Below are 17,474 nucleotides of genomic sequence, written 5' to 3' on the forward strand. Positions count from 1 at the left end.
GTAGGGGGCGCGCCCCACAGTTTGGGAACCTCTGACATAAAGGATCATAATTCATGCGTGAAAGGGATATTTACTTATGTCACTTTGCTGAATTTGCTTACCATTAAAATTGTCTGACACTGTTGTTTAAACAAAGAGCCAGACAGACAGATTAATTTCACTCAGACTGTGTTCAAGCCTTTATTTACACCATCCACTGATGGTTGATTTTAATGTCTCATGTCTCACCATGCTTTCCGGTCAGTGGCTTCAGTCTGCTGACGCGCATCCCTGCCTCCAGCCTGAACTCTGTCTTCTCCATGATGCTGGGGGAGGGTCTTTTCTGCTCAGAACTGCATCTTTCAGCATTGCTACTTGTGCTGAAGCAGCACTTAACTGACACTCACATGTCTGACTGCACAGCATCTGCAGGCCCGCCACCTATGAGTATCCACTAGTGTTCATCAGCTCCTTGTCTCTGGCTAAGAGGAAGGGGAACATTAGGTCAGATGAAACAAAGACCACTCCTCCACTAGTTCTGTCCATGTTGCCATCACCCCCCTCTTGTGGCCTGTAAGCCCCTGGAGTTGCAGGGGCTGGCACAGCTGGTGACATCATCTCTCTCTAATGTGATTGCAGGCTTGCACAGTGGCAGCCAGTTGTTTCAGAGGGCTTTGTTGGTTATCACATCATGGGGACAAAATAATCCTGTTTTCACTCTGTGGCATTGTTGGGAGGTGACAGAGGGAAGCACGCTGCTTACCTCATATTAACATAATTTCAACTGAGATTCAGCAGATCTGGAGTCATGACAATCAGCAATTCATTAATCAGAACTAATGAGAGGAATCATAGAGAGAGGTCTCCACTAGAGAAACATGATCGTGTTGTATTCAGAGAAGATGTAAATGAAATTTGTACTTTGCTGATCATTTTATTGTTCTTTTTGAGAACTTTCTGGAACTTACTTTGTGGCCTGCAGATGGAACTTAATGGGCTGCCATAAGAAAAGAAATGAGTGGGACTGTGATCCACCAACCAGACCTCAGATGTTCCAGAATTCCTACAAAAAACCACATGGGTTTCATAGATGTGCCACTAGGTCATCTGTCTCTTTAAAATTAGTCTAAAAATACACATTTAACTGTCTCACTGTCCTTCAAATCTACTACTACTACTACTACTACTACTGTAGATGTAGTTCGTCTGCTATAAAATGGAATGCTGGACATATTTGTTTTGTCATTTTGTTTTAGGTTGTATATAAAAATTCATACACCCATTCCAGGTTTTTGTGATGATAAAAAAGTATGACAAAGATAAATCATGTCATAACTTTAACTATTCAACTGAAAACCAAATAAATGTGTTAGAGGGAAAATGGCCTTAAACTAACACCTTTATAAACACCTTTTGATTCCATTCCAGCCGCTAGTTTTCTTGACTGGACACTAACCATCAATAACAGATAACCTGCATAAACATACATAAAACTTAGCTGTCCTATTAGGACTCTTTCACCATTTCTAGTTTGCATCCTTCAACTCTAGCCATAGTTTTCAGAGGTGCCTCAAATGATCAGAAGGATCTTATTGTACAAAGGTGTCAGTAAGAAGAAGAGTCCAAAACATCTGCATATCTCCTACAGACAGTCTTTAAAAATGTTAGAGATCTCAGCCGAGAGTCTGACAGAAACACAGCATGACTCACTGATGTTGGGTGAGTTCCCAAAATGCTGATACCAAGAAAAATACTTGATGGATCTTTATATAAAGGAATAGCATTATTTTAATAAAAGTTCAGAAAAATACAGAAATTATAGTATGACTATATTTTATTTGCCTCATTCAGGCCAAAACCAACAAGCAAGCCTTTAAAACACAAAATTATCATTTAAATGTATTACTTTCCTGGAAAGCAAAACTATAGACAAGATAACACTTAGATGTGATACATTTTATGGATATATATACCTTGCATTTAGCTGTAAAATGTATCTCCAAAAAGATTTTTGATAGTGTATTATCTGTGTTGTTTATTTATATTTCTATATGGCTGCTGATAGACGCCTCAAGATTTCTGAAGAAAATGTGTGTTGATTTCTGGATGCTTTGGTGCCAATTTAACAGATGAAAGCCATGGGAGAAAAGAACCAGGATGGACTGGAATAAAAGGATTTCATTATCAAACATCTGCAATAAGCATTTCTAGTCAAATTGTTGGAATAATCATATGGTTAGATTGATACATTTTGTCAAAACATTGAAATTAAAATCCTTCTTCATTTCCTAACCATATTTTCTGCTGGAATCTACAAAAACACTGTAATGATCCACTGTAACGTTAAATATATTGGTAGCAGTTTATGTTTTGAAGACAATCTCTGCATTTCTTCCTCTGTCCACCTGGGTTTCTAATATTGGTAAATAGACTTAACCTTAAATTTTTGCCAGATAAGGAATCAATGACAATATTTTATTGAGGAACATAAAATGTCAATAAAAAGGATGAAGACCAGCCTTATGCTTCAATAACAAAGAAAATGCAAGCCAATATAAACTTGATTTGCATTATTTTATGTTTGATCTCAAACATATTTGTAATTATCCAAATAGGTTTTGTACATTGCATTGATTGTTGAGAAAGTGTATGTTTTTACCACGTCCATGATATTAAGCATGTTCCAAAATGCTCTGGGGAATTGTTTTCTATTTACTGCAGGTTTAAAAAATCCCTTTAGTTATTGATATGATTATGCTTTTTATCCTCAAATGTATTGAAGCTGCTGCTGGTTTGGCTTAAAAACTGGATTCAAAATTGAATCCAGTTGGCCCTTTTTTTGGTTTTTTTTGCAAAGTGCCTCAAGATGGCATTTGCTCAGAACTAAATAATAACTGTACTGAACTAAACTGGATTGTTCATTTGAAATAGACAAACATTGTGACATACTCTGCCCAGTCCATATCACCCAGCTCTACGCTCTTATGACCCTGTGACTTTATTGTCCTTGTGTGCAAATAAACAAAAATGGCCTAGAAACAAAGGCTAAAATATTTCAAACATAAGCTGATAATCAACATCTATTCACTAAACTCTGTGTGGGCCTGACCTGCACAATGCCTTGTAATCTGAACGCGCCTCATACCGACTTGTCTCATACCAAGTGCTTGGCTTGAACAATCACACACATGCAGCCTGTTAGACAGATGGTGGTAGTAAGGAGCCAGGAACAACGCTTTCCCTCTACAGATGGGGGTTGGTTCATTGGTAGGAGATGAAGAGGAAACATTACAGAGAGGAATGATAAACTACAGTGGGAGTAGGGCTTACGCTGCTACCCACCCCCTCTGGTCCAGCAGGGGGTCTATCTCAACCAATACTAGGACACATCTCATGTGGCACGCTAACAGAGACGACGCGTTCTCTTTGTCTGGTGGCGCGAGGCGGGATAGAGGAGCGCCTTTAGTAGCCAGCCTGCCAGGTGAGAGCCTGGAGTGTCATCCTCTCATTTAAGCTCTTTGAGTTAAACCTGCAAAACCCTGAATAATTAACAGAGTCTCACTCTTTACATAGAGAATGCAAAGATTTCATCTTTTGGATCTGAAAGATGCTCTGTTCAGGCACACCTAAAGCTGACTGCTCGCCTGTATGTTAGCTTTTATCTGTTATTATAGACAGAAAAGTTCCCGTGAGTCATAATTTCAAAAATGACTAATGATAACCTCTGTTTATTTTAAATGGTGTAGAGATGGGGTTATACCCTCCCTAGTGTGCGGTCTGTACTATAAACTCCACCAGCAGTGGATTAGACATTCACTATCTGATTTAATCCACTGTCAGGGGAGAAGGGTTCACTTAGCTTCAGGGTGAGGAAAGTCTGAGCTTCAGCTGTCTCTGAGGATGGCACTTTGTTCACATCCCCAATAGAAAATGTTACAGTGACTGAAAATTATGTTTACATTTTGCTCGTAAAGTGGACGCATAATGCTTATACATAATTTCTTTTCACATGTAAATCATTCTCTTATGGTCTATATAAAGTAGAACTGCAATGTTTTGATCTGAATTCATGGTTATTGTAGCTCCAGGCCCCTCGTTTACCTCTGTTCTGATGTGCCACTTAGAGAAACTCATCACTGTATGAAAATGTGGAATCATAATGGTCTGCTTGGATGCACTATTGGATAGAATATTCAGTCACCAGTGTCAGTATACTGATAATGTCATAGGGCGGTTTAGATGAGGTGAGGAGAGACGCCGAGAACCCAGGTATGGTGAAGATGATGAATTTAATGGTGATAATAAAGCTCAACAGTCCATTACAGGCAGCACGGCAGAGACTAGCACACAGCTAAGTACCGGTAGCAACTGATTCACAGGACTAGAAACGAGAGCTGACACTACCAGGACTAAACAGTTCTACTGGAGCGCACACACAACGTAAGACAAAACTGAGACGTTAGACACACATAGACATTGACAAGGACCCGACGAGGAACACAGACAGCAGGTGGGTTTAAATACACAAGGGGTAATCAGGGGAATGAGACACACCTGGGGAGCAATCAACAGGGAGGACAGGACAGAGACTCACAGGGAAACAAGATCACATGGAAAAACTCAAAATAAACACAGAAAACCACGGATCATGACAGATAAGGCATTATTACAAATTAATAATCAAATTATTTGTTATTGTCATAATTTTCCCTCCACTTTGCAATGAGTTACTTTATGTTTATTTGTCCCATAAAGCTAATGGAAATATAATGACATATCCAGCTATAATTTGACAAAATGCAGAAAATTCATAGTGTGAATACTTTTGAACAACCCTGTAGTTATGCAGGGTTGTATAACTACATATGTTTATTAGAAACATAAGTAGACAGAAGGATAAAATTTCCAGAATCCAGATGAAAAATCTAATAATATGTTGATAGAGTCTGAGTAGAATGCAGCTCTACTGCAAGTTGTGGTGTAGATCAGGTCTTTCCGTTGTGGAGTTAGGTAAGTTGCTGAGATGAAGTCATTATTTTCTGCAGCATGCTGTGGTCTTTGCACTGTTTCCTCCTCCAGCATTTCAGCCTAATCCACTGCTGACAATGTGCAGTTTATTGTCTCTTTCAGATCCACAGAGCTGTTACTCAGATACAGCTTTATGGAAGCTTATTCAGCAGATCTGATGGAACAGAAGATTTTCTCTTGGATGGTGAAATAGTCTATTGTCATGCTTTGCTATGTCATTAGCATGCATGACATGCAGGAATTCACTGAAGCACATTTGCATAAATTAGGAAGGCAGCAGGCTAAAGTAAGGGAGTAGTGCTTGTTAAGAAATAGGGAGTGTTCTGATATAATACAGCTCAGTTTGTTTATGAAAGGATATCCAGCAGGCCGGACACTACATGTCATTTCCTGCCTTGTAATGTTAGCATTTGGCCTGCTCAGACCCAGAACAGAGTTGTTAGCTTCTAACTTGTCTTACTGTCTCACGCTTTGTTTCTTAAAGCTGAAACTTATCAGCTGCTCTAGCAGACAGCTAATGAGCAGGAAATACTGCATGTCCCTGTTCTTCCACTTTTAACAGTTAGGTTCTAACACTGCTCCTTTCTCCCTACCTTTCATTTTTCTCCTGAATGTAACCTTCTGCCTTCCTTTATCCTTTTCCCCTCTCTTTATGCTTTTCTTTAATAGGCTGTGGTGGTGCTTGTAACAGTGGAGTAATCACATATGGTGCTGGACACACATAAAGATGTGCTCCCACTGGTAGCTGCTGCTGATACTAGCTGAAAACAGATCTCTGGTAGCTCAGCAATTTTCCTCCAGCAGTTTTGCTGTTTATCAGCAGCTCTGGATGCAGCTCTTTCAGGCTGCTACTGCCACACCATTAGCACAACTCCTCATCGGGTTTCTGGGAGTGTGTGTGCCTGAAGTCAAACTATTTGATGGCTGTTTATTTAGCGTACACCAGGCTATTGCTTATATGTGTTCTGTGACCGTCAGCCCTCAGGAGATCATGAGAAAGAAGATCAACCACAGTAAAAAAAAAAAAAAAAAATCATATGTAGAGGTCAAAGGGATTAAAATGAATATAGATATAAGACAGATGTGACTGAAGTAATGCTCTTTTTATCCAGTATGAGTACTAACTAAGACAGCTGAAAAGAGATTGGTCAGTATTTTTTATGGCATTTTGTTTTGCTGCTACCAACGTCTTAGCTACTGGACAGCAGTCAGACTTCCATCAGAACGAATCAGCAGTAGATCCTGAAAGGATGTCTGCCTTTATTAACAACCTCTATTCTGATATAGATGATGGATCAGATAATAGAGATATAGAGGTATTTATTATTTATTTTTTTACCCTGAAGACAATGTTGGCCAATGGCTACTTTTCTATGTAAAACAAGTGCAAAACATAACATGTTCAGCCTGTCAGAGGCTAAGAAGAAAAAGATATGAAGCTATAAGCGCAAATTCAAGCTGGAAAACTTCTGCCTCACCTGCTCCACCCAATTGCTGCGCCATGCTCTTCGCCTCCAACCTCAGCGCTGGTCCTCAACCTGGCGTGTCCAATCATCAATCAAGGTCCGCTTATAAGGATCCACACCCACGCCATCAGCATGGTTGTTTGTCCTGTGTTGCCCTGTGACAGACTGGTGACCTGTCCAGGGTGAACCCCGCCTCTCGCCCAGAACATTAGCTGGAGATAGACACCAGCACCTCCCAATCCCACCATAGGGACAAGGGTGTACAGAAAAAGGATGGATGGATGGAAAATATAGTACAAGACTATTATAGAAAGTAATGTGCAAAAATAGACATATTGGACTCACTTAATTTAATGTGTATTTCTTTTTTTTTATAATGACTGTAAAAAGAATGTCTCTGTATGTAGCTCTTCCTCTTCCTCTTCCTGAAGAGCCTCTTCCTGATTGGTTCTGTAATTGCTGTATTCTGCTGCGCTCATCATTAGAGCAGATTGTCCAGTCAAAGTTTCAATCCTCCCCCCAATCCATTCCACTCAGATCACACTGTACACCTACCACAACCCTCCACCTTATACAGAGTCAGCAGCTTCCCCCTAACAATGTCTGATGTGTGCAATTCTACCGGTGGATCAAACACAGAACAAGGGTTAAAACCACAGGCGTGTTGGGATGCTGCTGCTGGATGTTAACACAAGGCTTGGTGCCCATGTTTCCCTCAGATCATAAGGACATGCTAATATTCTTTTTTCTCCCAGCTGAGTTGCCTTTACTCTTTTGCCCATACCATGTCTGAAACCTCTGCACCGCTCCTCCGCTCACAAAGTAGCCGATAAACGGTTTACATTCTGTGTCTCATTTCCATATGATGTCTGTTGAGGCTTGTAAGGCAAGTTGCACCAGTCAGCCTCTGAGAAGGTGTGTCAAGTAAATAAACAATGCTGTAGTCACTCTGGAGTGAAACCACAATAATTACATTTAACAGGTTTTAACTGTGGCCACAGAAAAAGCCCGGATAAAGCTGCAGGGATTAGTTGTTTGACCCGAGTGGAGTGTTCACCTTGCTATAGACCTTATCCTGATCCCTCCCTGCAGACAGACCAAAGTCTTGGACTCCTTTCTCTCATCTCTTAACGTTCAGTGACAACAGGAGCAGAGAGAGACCTGCAGCTCTCCAGGGCCTGACTATTAGCTAATTATCTGGCATTAAGTCCAAATAGAAGACTTCCCTTGTACATCCCTTGCCACATGGCCACTACAGGGATAAGCTGTGTTCTTACAAATTCACAACCACTTACCCTGAGGACGCAGGGGGCACTGACAGAAAAAGTGAGACTGGAGAGCCAGGCCAGGACCATGACCATATTGGCTTTTTTATTCCGTTTAGCAGGATTAGATCTACTGTAACACTGTAGCTATCAAAATAGCCACCTGGCAACAAATTCAGTTTTTAAAATGAAGTGTAAAATTTGTATATTGGTTATAAATAGAACAGCCTTCAGAAATGGTCATCATTTACCTAAACCATGTTTCATTTAAAGCATCAATTTATGTTTTACTTACACAGGAATGGGTTTATGTAAAACTGATAAAATCACAGGGAAGAACTGTCAGACTGAAGGAATGTCCCACAGGGTGTTATAGGAATGAAGGTCACACAAGCCTGCCTGTAGATCTTAGTGCAGGTGTGATGCTGATCTGATAAAATGATTAACTCTTCCTTTACTCTCTTTGTGTTTGTTGCAGCTGTCTCACCATACTCCAGCTAATTTGAACTATGGCTCTGCTCATGGTAATACTGGCAATTTCCCTTTTTTTCCTCTTTGCAGGTCACTGCCAGGGGATTCGCCCCATTGTTGCAGTTTGCCTACACTGCTAAGCTGTTACTCAGCAGAGAAAATATCCAGGAGGTCATCCGCTGTGCAGAATTCCTGCGCATGCACAACCTTGAGGACTCATGCTTTCGCTTCCTGGAGGCTCAGCTACGCAGAGAGGAGGACAACCTCATGCTTTGCCACAGGGGGGCACCGGAGGCTATCAACTCAGAGGATGAAAGCATGCAGTCAGAGTGTGAAAGACCCGCCTCCCCCAGGACACGGCATTGTGCAGACACCCTGGCCTCCTTTCAGACTCCTGACGATGACAGGTTAGCAATGACTGTGTCCAGTAACTTGACAGATGGCCGGCTGGACTTTGAGCGACATGGAGCATCAGATCTACCACGATGCCCAAAGTACAGAAAATATCAGTGGGCTTGTAACAAGCACAATAATGACACCTCCTCACACACCAGTACCTCAGGTTTTCCAAGCACAATTAAGGAGAGCAGCATCAGTGGGGTTCTGCCGGGTCAGGGCAGGCTGCCCGTGACACAGATAAAAGTTGAACCACAGGCAGAGGAAGAGGCCATCTCATTGTGCCTGTCAGGAGATGAACAGGATGTCAGGGACAAGGACAGTGTGACAGCTATGGAAATGGATAACCCCTTATCTCTGGAAAGAACCAAGAGAAACAAGTCCTCATCTTGCCTCCAAGCCTACTTCAAGAAAGGAATAGACCTTCCTAGTCTGTCCAACACTTCACAGCAGCTACTCACCAACAGACTTGTCTGCCCCCAGGACAAAGGAAACTCTCAGGGAGATCATAAAAAAGACTTCAGGCCTTTTACTGGGGAGTTGGATCTGTCTGTTACATCCCCAAAGGAGGTAGATAGTTTCCCTGCAGGGTTGTCTCTGAAGTCTGCTTCTTATGATGGTGTCTGCAAACAGGAAGTTGAGCTAGACCGCCGTAGTGTGATATTCTCCTCAGGGGCCTCCAACCGTCTGGGACCGCCAGCACATTCCTACCCCGGTGGGAACTCTTTGGAGATGGAGCTTTCTGAGCAAGTGACAAAAGGACTGTGGGCTGAATCCTGCCAGTCCCTCCCAAACTCCCAGGCTTATTCTCCCAGCACCACTTCCTCTGAGCCCCCAGCCCTGTCGCGTCCACGCCCCAACACCAGCTGCCCAGTGCCAATCAAAGTATGCCCACGCTCGCCGCCTTGTGAGACACGCACCAGAACTTCCAGCTCCTGCTCCTCTTACTCCTATGCAGAGGATGGTAGCGGAGGCTCTCCCTGCAGCCTGCCCCAGTTCGAGTTCTCCTCCTCACCATGCTCCAATGTGGCACGATGCCTCAATGTGGACCAGCAGGAGCAAAATGTGGGAGGGGATGCTCGTTTCAACCAGGTGCGACCCAAAATCAAATGTGAGCAGTCCTATGGAACCAACTCAAGCGATGAGTCCGGCTCCTTCTCAGAAGGAGACAGTGAGTCATGCCATGCTCAAGAGCGAGGGCCAGAGGTGAGCAGGAACACACTGCCTGTCACATGTAGTAGAATATCACCACAATAATGGCTAATTATTTTACAGTGGCCTTCTTTCTGGGTCTGTATTAGTAGTCATTAAGTCACTATTTAATTGAAGCAAGACTGTTCAGTACAAGATTTACAGGACTACCAAAAGGCACAGATGGGCTTTGATATTATTAATTTGCTTTATGCCCTGCTTTTAATGGCTCTAATGACTCTGAGTATTGAAGCTTAGAGTCTCGAGGACAGTCTACATGCAGGATGCTATGGGTAGACTTAGGATAAAGTCTTCACCAGTTCTTAAAAGAACCGGTCTTATACACTATATTTAGAATATCTAACAAAGCTAATTACCAGAATATACACATCATATGTTTTTGCAATTTAAATCATTCAAAATATTAGTTATGATGTTAAATGTTGGTAAATTTGACACGTGAACATAAAGTTTTACACTGCTACCCTAAAGATAGAGAAGGAGGAAAGTATTACCTCAGACTCATGATGAGACTAAAACACAGCTCATCTGTGCTGACAAGAATGAATAGACAATCCTCTAATCATCCCGCCGTAATCCACCTGGAGAGACGTCCTCCAAGCCTCAGACTATACGGCTGTTGTTGTTTATGTGATAAAGATCAGTGAGAGGCTGACTGTCACCCCAAAATAACCCAGGCATAAAGACAGTGAGACTAGTAGATTTTGTCCAAGATTGAGAAACTATTTTTGGCTCATAATTTGAAACGGTCTTTGCTATTCTGTGGTTTTCCTGTTAGGTGAATACACATTTCCAAACTTCCCTCTCAGGATTCTCTTAGGATTAAAAAATAGGCTTCTATCTCATTGTATGAATATAAAATGCATCTCTTATGAATTATACATGTGGGGGTTTGTGTACCACACTGCTCATTGTCTGTGTGGAGTCAGTAACATGACATGCTGCTTGTTGCAGAGCGTGAACTTGTGACCTTTAGATTCTCTGTTTTCCTGCCATCTTTATTCTTTTGATATTACACTCAGAGATATTTGCCAGAGGTGTGAGGACAATTTTTCTGATGAGGTTTGTGAAGAGGGCTGCTCTAAGTGTGCAGAGAGAGCAGGAGGATCTGGAGAGAAATAGTGTGTTACCATGGCAATGAAATTCACATAACACATTGGTATGTTGGAGCAACATGAAAGGGGTGTGCAACAGTTCTGCTGCACCAACAGGCTCAGATATAATATGTGATTATTACCCTCACTGTATGGCCTAAAACATCCATCCCCATCAGATTCATGGAGCTCTGATGAGCTGAATGTGTCTCTGTAAATTATATGGAACTCATTCATAAGACTGTTATTATTATCAGTGAAAACAGGACAAAATGACAAGGAGACATTTCAGTCCCTTTTATCATTTCTCTGTGTGGGCACACACTTTATTATTTATGTGTCAGCCACTGTACATGCCGGCTTACTCCACACAATATCCTCTGTCAAATCTCTATTGAGTCACACAGGGTTATCTGCCAGCTTTCCGCTCACTATCACAAACAATTGATAAGACTCTTCATGAATGACTATGGCTCAGATCTGCTTCTTATGCAGTTGTTACTTATAGTAAGGATCTCTGAGTCACTTCTTTGGCTTGTTAAAGTAATGTTACATCATGCTTTCTGAGACACATTTTTAGATGAACAAATGCAATAAACTTTACTATTATTATTACCGTGTTTCCCCCATAGTAAGACACCCCCGATTGTAAGACGTATCGGGGGTTTCAGGGGGGTCGGCTAATATAAGCCGTACCCCGAAAGTAAGACATATGTCTTACTTTTCGGGGAAACACCTCTCATCTAGCTGCGTGCCGCCTCCTGCCCACGTCCGCGCCGTCCCCCTCTCCATACGTAAATCTGTTTTATCTTCCAGTATTCCACTGTTCGTTCTTACCATTTTTCATTGTTTTACATGTTATGCAATATTGTAACAATACATTCTTGGCACTTCCTTTTATAAAACTGTTTTGTGGTGAATACAATACTGTTCAGGTTGTTAATAAATGTTAATTTTATGGTTAAAACAAAAAATTCGACATTTTTTTCCCAATATAAGACATACCCCGAAAGTAAGACATAGTGGGGCTTTTGGGGATAAAAAGAAAGTAAGACACTGTCTTACTTTCGGGGAAACACGGTAGTTATTCTTAATCCTTGTGTTTACAAATGGGGTCCAACCGACCCCACACCCATATCATGTGTATCATTTGCCTTAGTCCTCGCACGCACAAGAGTTAAGTTTGTACAGTTAGGAGAGAAGGCTTGAAGAGATTAAAAATAGCTGCATCTCAGGATAAGTTAAGCATAAGCTGCAGATTCCATGAAAAAGAAAGTTGTTTAAATGTAAGCCCAGTGGAAGGTCATGTTGTAGGCAAGTGCCAGGGGGTGGGAGAATTGCCACTATTGATGCAAGTCTATCTGACACTTATTTTTTGTAACCAGAATAGCAAAGTGTCATCTCCAGTTTACTTAAGAGACAAACAAGCCAAATTTATATAAAGTTATAAATGTATAATAAAATGCCAGCAATTACTGCAAACAAAAATCATTAAAATAAAGAGTAAATACAGAGGAGTGAGGATGTCAGCAGAGTAAATCCTCCTGCAGTCTCAGTTTAACTATTAGCTGTGTCAAGGAAACAAAAGAAAAGAAAAACTCACGAGTGAATGGTTGTTGGAAATGTTTCCCATGTCTTTTCAATGTGGTGTGTTTAGTGGCTTGATAGAGCAAATACTAGAGTCCCTTTCATAAAGGACATGAGGAACTGTTGGAAGAAAGATTACACTCTTCAGTTACCGCATAAATGTCTCCTTTTGGAAGTGAATAGCACAAATAGACTACAATTTGTGGTCGTGTATAAGTCAGTGTGTATGTTACTTTGCTCATCTTGATTAACTTCGTTGCAAGGAAGATACACACACACATTTATATTTGACTGATTGAAAACTAGGGATGTTTAAAAAATAATTTATATCTGCCCACTAAGCAAACTGTTCCTGAAAATACAACATTTTAATCAGATTTTAAAATGAAAAGCGGTGTACATAGAGAAATCGACATCAAGATTTGTATGCTTAAGTTGATAGAACTGATAGATCCTGGTCTAATCAGGATTTTTTGGCTACACCAAAGTGAGGTCTGAGGACGTCCCTGCATAGGGACAATGAAAGACTAACCTGAAAAGTCCATAAAAAGCTGTCCATGAATGTCCGTAGTTTTGAGGGATTCGATTGCTATTATCTGAACTTGTTGGTATATGAGGGCTGTAAATCAGATGAAGCTGTTGTAGGTTACAATTATAATATGACATGTTCTTTGTGATAAGTGTTGTGTTCTATGTAGCACTTCAGTCCCACCCTGTTAGGTGAGATATGTATCACATTGTGGGTTTTCTTATCGTCCTCTAATGTTTTGTTTTAACTGCATTTTAATTCTCTGTATTGCTCTTTATTATTCTCTTTGTCCAGTGTTCTGTTTATGTCACACCAGATTTTAGTCCTCTATTGCCCACACATTTATTTCTTTGCTAATACTCTCTCTCAGTGATTATACATTAACAGCATTTTAGTTGCTGATGTCTACATTTGGCATTTTATTTTATTTTTTTTAATTTTTGCCTGGTTTAGGTAGGCCTGGTATTACACCTTGTATTGCATAAACATCCTTTATGCAGTTGTTTGACTTTCAATCTAGGTTTTTGGCTGTCTTATTTTCTTTTAAAGCTAAATCAGCACAAAAAACCCAGAACACATTTGTTTGTTGTTGGCTCAGTGTGCCCACTGTCTTTGCATCTGTCAGAGCTGTTGTTTCTTGTTAAAGTGTAGGTGGTGTTAAGTTGGTTCTTGTGCAAAGATTGGTCAAGAGGCAAAAACATGCATCTCCAAGTAAAGAATAAGGAAACTGCGCTGACACTTCAGAGCATTGTTGATGCTGTTGTAATGTTGAAATGAATAGCTTCATTACAACAGCATGTATATGTAAATGCTATGTAAATGGCAGGTGTAAAGGCCTCGATTTTAGCTCCACTAACACAATCCCAAAGAAACCTGATGTAGTTTAGATATGATGTAGCTGTGGTCCAAATCAGATGTCATTGTCATTTATAGCAGAGGGGATGGTTAGTTTATGCCCAGAATCCATTTAGATTGTATATAGATTATATGCATGATATATGAAAGCTAGACACATGTTATATTAAATAATTATGTGGTTTAATCTGTATGTATGTGATATAATCTTATAGGACTATTTACAATAGCATAAATTGATATTGACCATTGTTATAGCTTGAAGCAAGCATGCTCATTACAGGAAGAGATGATGTTCCTAACAGACAGGATGCAGGGAATACTTGATCCTTAAGCAGATGTGCAGAACAGTTAACCAACCTGGAAAACTGCAACCAGATGATGAACCAGTAAGCATTCAGACCATTCCCAGCCCTCTGCTGCCAGCTTGATGTCGATTCTCCAGCCAATCCATGAGTTAATCCAATATCTGAATGATACATTTTCATTTATCTGCAGACATTTTGGAGCAGCACTGTTAATTCTCTTTTCTTAAAGCATTGAAAGAAATGTTCATCTGCTCTCTACCAAGGAAAAGGAGAAGAAAATCAGCCTGCATGTTAGCTTATTGGCTTCACATTCACAATGGAGCTTAATGCCTTAAATTTTTACCTTTAAAATTAGATGGAACCTAACACCCTTTATGCTCCCAGAGAGAAATTAAATGAAACAATATGAGAAACTGAACGAATATGGTATGATGGATCAGTGGTTAGCTTAGCAAAAATAGAGTTCAATGTTCAGTCTCTAGAGTGTCAGTGTTCTTCCTGTGGAAGAATGAAGGAACATGCCAGAAAGCACTCATTGTGATATTAGCTGGAGGTGCTGCACCTTTCTATGTGTGTTGCTGTTTGTTTGTGTCTGTGGGTCAGGGTGGCCACCACAGTGTGGACCCCACACTCACTCACTGACTACTGGAGACAGGCTCCAGGTTGCTCCCATCTCCATTATTCTGAACAAGATGAAGAAAATAGATGGATCATCTATGTTAGCTCAATTCAACATATATGCATCTAAGATGACTTCACCTTCCTCAATTGTGAAGAGTTTTTATTGGTTAATATTAATAATTAAACATGATGAAGATGTTTCATTTAATCAATTTCTTTATCCATTTCTGGGATACTCTTTGGAGCTGGAGTGTGGAGCATGGGCAGGAGGTGGGCTCTAATCTGGACAGGTAGACAGCTGTTTCAAGTAGTTTTATTGAAGCTCCATCTTGTTGTTTTAAATAATTAAGACCCTGTTGAGGAAGGGCACCAACCGATCAAGCAGCTATGATGTTGAGTGCATCAGCCTCAGGTTAATATTTGGCCATTTTGACTGAAATGAAAATTTGTCCTACATAGTCAATATTTTAGACCCAAATTTGAGACATGTACATCCTTAATGTCTAAGAATGCTCAGCGTCAGGGCAGCGAAGTGAGCAGCATTTTTTTGCGTGTAACAGATGAGCCCTACTTTTCACTCTGTACCCCATTTTCAGCATAATGACCCTGGGAGGGAAAATGACTGAGTCTTGGGAGGAGAAATGTGAAACAAATGTAAATCCAGAGCAGTTTTGTGGGAATTTATGACCAGTGTTGAAGCATACTCTGTCATCCTGACTGTGCTGCTGAACTGGTTTTTGTGGTGGAGTGCTTAAATTTAGCCTTCCCCTGTGTACCAGTGACTGGTGGATGGGATGGAGGGCGGAGGAATGGGAGGGGGGCAGGGGTGACCTTCACAAGGTCGAAATGTCTCTTTCCAGCTGGTTTCCCCCAGCCTGCTCCTTTAGTGGTTAAAAAACATTTTTCTCTAATTGCCTTGCATTGTGATTGTAAGCTAGTTCTTGAATTGTGATACTCCGGCTAGAGCCAAGCGTAGCCTTGAAAGCCCCATTTATTATTTATCATGTGTCTACATACAGATGTTGAGCTAAGTTGAGAAATAGGGCCACAGTCCTAAAGAGGAATCTGGAGCCTTTTCTTGCAGGAAAGACTGACTTCATTCCTGTTTTGATAAGGCACCTTCCAGCAGTCCCCTTAGTGCAGTACTTCCACAAAGTGGGACCCCGGCCCCTGCTGGATGCCATATGGGGATGAGACATGGCATCTCCACCTCTTGTCACCTCTGGTTGTTGTCCTCTGAGAAGGAACCGTTCCCCAGGGGCAGCTGGCCCAGCTTGAGCCTGCAGGTACAGGGGGAGTTCAGAGTTCTGCTCCCTTCCTCCTTTGACTTTGTTCTTTCTGCACTCCACTGAGGTAGCCACAGGGAGGGAAGGAGAACAGAGAGAGACAGCTCTTCTCATCTCTGCCAAGCTCTACGGCTGTCTTCCTCTGGCTCTTTGTTATGCCTCCACTATTTCCCTCGGTGCCTAAAGCTACAGCTCTCTGGTGCAGGCAGATACAGCTGGGGTGGATCTGCCTGTGATGTGCTTATCGGAAGGTTTGCCATCACCTGAGGGAGAGTGGTCGACTTATTGTCGTGCTCAAGACAAGGAGAAAGAGAATAAACACGTGCAGCCCTGATAAGTTGTCATATCGGGGGTGGATATCACATGGCTTTCTGATTCTGTTTGAGCTGGCAAATCGGTGCAGCATTTACTCCACTAATCCTTTTGTTCTTAAGCATCAGGGGACTGCCGTTAGTCATGATGCAGATATGCATACCCCCAAAAGTCTCCTGCCAATGATTTTGGGTTGACAGGTCATTGAATCACTAACCCCACCTCCACCCTGCCAACTCTGTCACCATGGCACACTTCCAGGTCCTAAGAGGCAGATGGAGGCAGACGCTTTTCTTAGATCACCTTTTGTGCTACCTGTTTAAGAAGAGCAGGAAGAACCTGAGCCCTTCACTGTGAGGCATCAGCAATGGTACCCTACTGCCATCTTGTGGTATAGACAGGGTATACAATCCTATATTCAAAGGAGTTATTCTCATTTGAATGTGGTCTTTTACCTTCATTATTCAGTTGTGCACTTAGATGTTGTAAATATTAGACAAAATAAGTTTTTTATATTTAGCTAAATATAAGTAATAATGTTGCAAATCAAACATGAAATAACTATGTGGACAAAATAAATGATTCTGAAAAAATAAGATTAACTCTTCTGTCTAGCTAGCAGAATTAAAGCTTACTGTTTCTTCCTTTTCTAGGTGAAGCTTCCTTTTCCTATTGATCAAATCACAAATCTTCCACGGAATGACTTCCAAATGTTGGTCAAAATGCACAAACTGACATCGGAGCAGCTTGAGTTCATCCATGACGTGAGGCGGCGGAGCAAGAATCGCATCGCAGCGCAGCGTTGTCGCAAAAGGAAGCTTGACTGCATTCTGAACCTGGAGTGTGAGATCAGAAAACTAGTGAGTGGACCAGTCACAAAGCATCATCAACAATTACATTGATTACTACTCACCACAATGTTTGTTGGATCATGTTTATATCATCATCATTATCTGAACTTATTGCTTCTTGTTGAATTATTAACACAGGTTTTTTTCTGTTTGCTTGAATATTGAATTATTGAGCTGGACAGATTGACACTGTTGGACCTGGTCACAAGACACA

General features: G+C 41.2%; 1 protein-coding gene across 1 annotated transcript in view; it reads left to right on the forward strand.

Moving 5' to 3' along the window:
- Nucleotides 1–17,474, forward strand: part of bach2b (BTB and CNC homology 1, basic leucine zipper transcription factor 2b) — a 32,349-nt gene that overhangs the window by 7,461 nt on the left and 7,414 nt on the right. The window contains exons 2-3 of the mRNA XM_015019126.1: nt 8,300–9,811; nt 17,063–17,269. Coding sequence (XP_014874612.1) covers nt 8,300–9,811; nt 17,063–17,269 — 1,719 coding nt within the window. The remainder of the gene's footprint in view (nt 1–8,299; nt 9,812–17,062; nt 17,270–17,474) is intronic.

Source organism: Poecilia latipinna, unplaced genomic scaffold (genome assembly GCF_001443285.1).
Source record: "Poecilia latipinna isolate Pla-1442-1.1 unplaced genomic scaffold, P_latipinna-1.0 Scaffold2378, whole genome shotgun sequence".
In the NCBI taxonomy this organism is placed as follows: domain Eukaryota; kingdom Metazoa; phylum Chordata; class Actinopteri; order Cyprinodontiformes; family Poeciliidae; genus Poecilia; species Poecilia latipinna.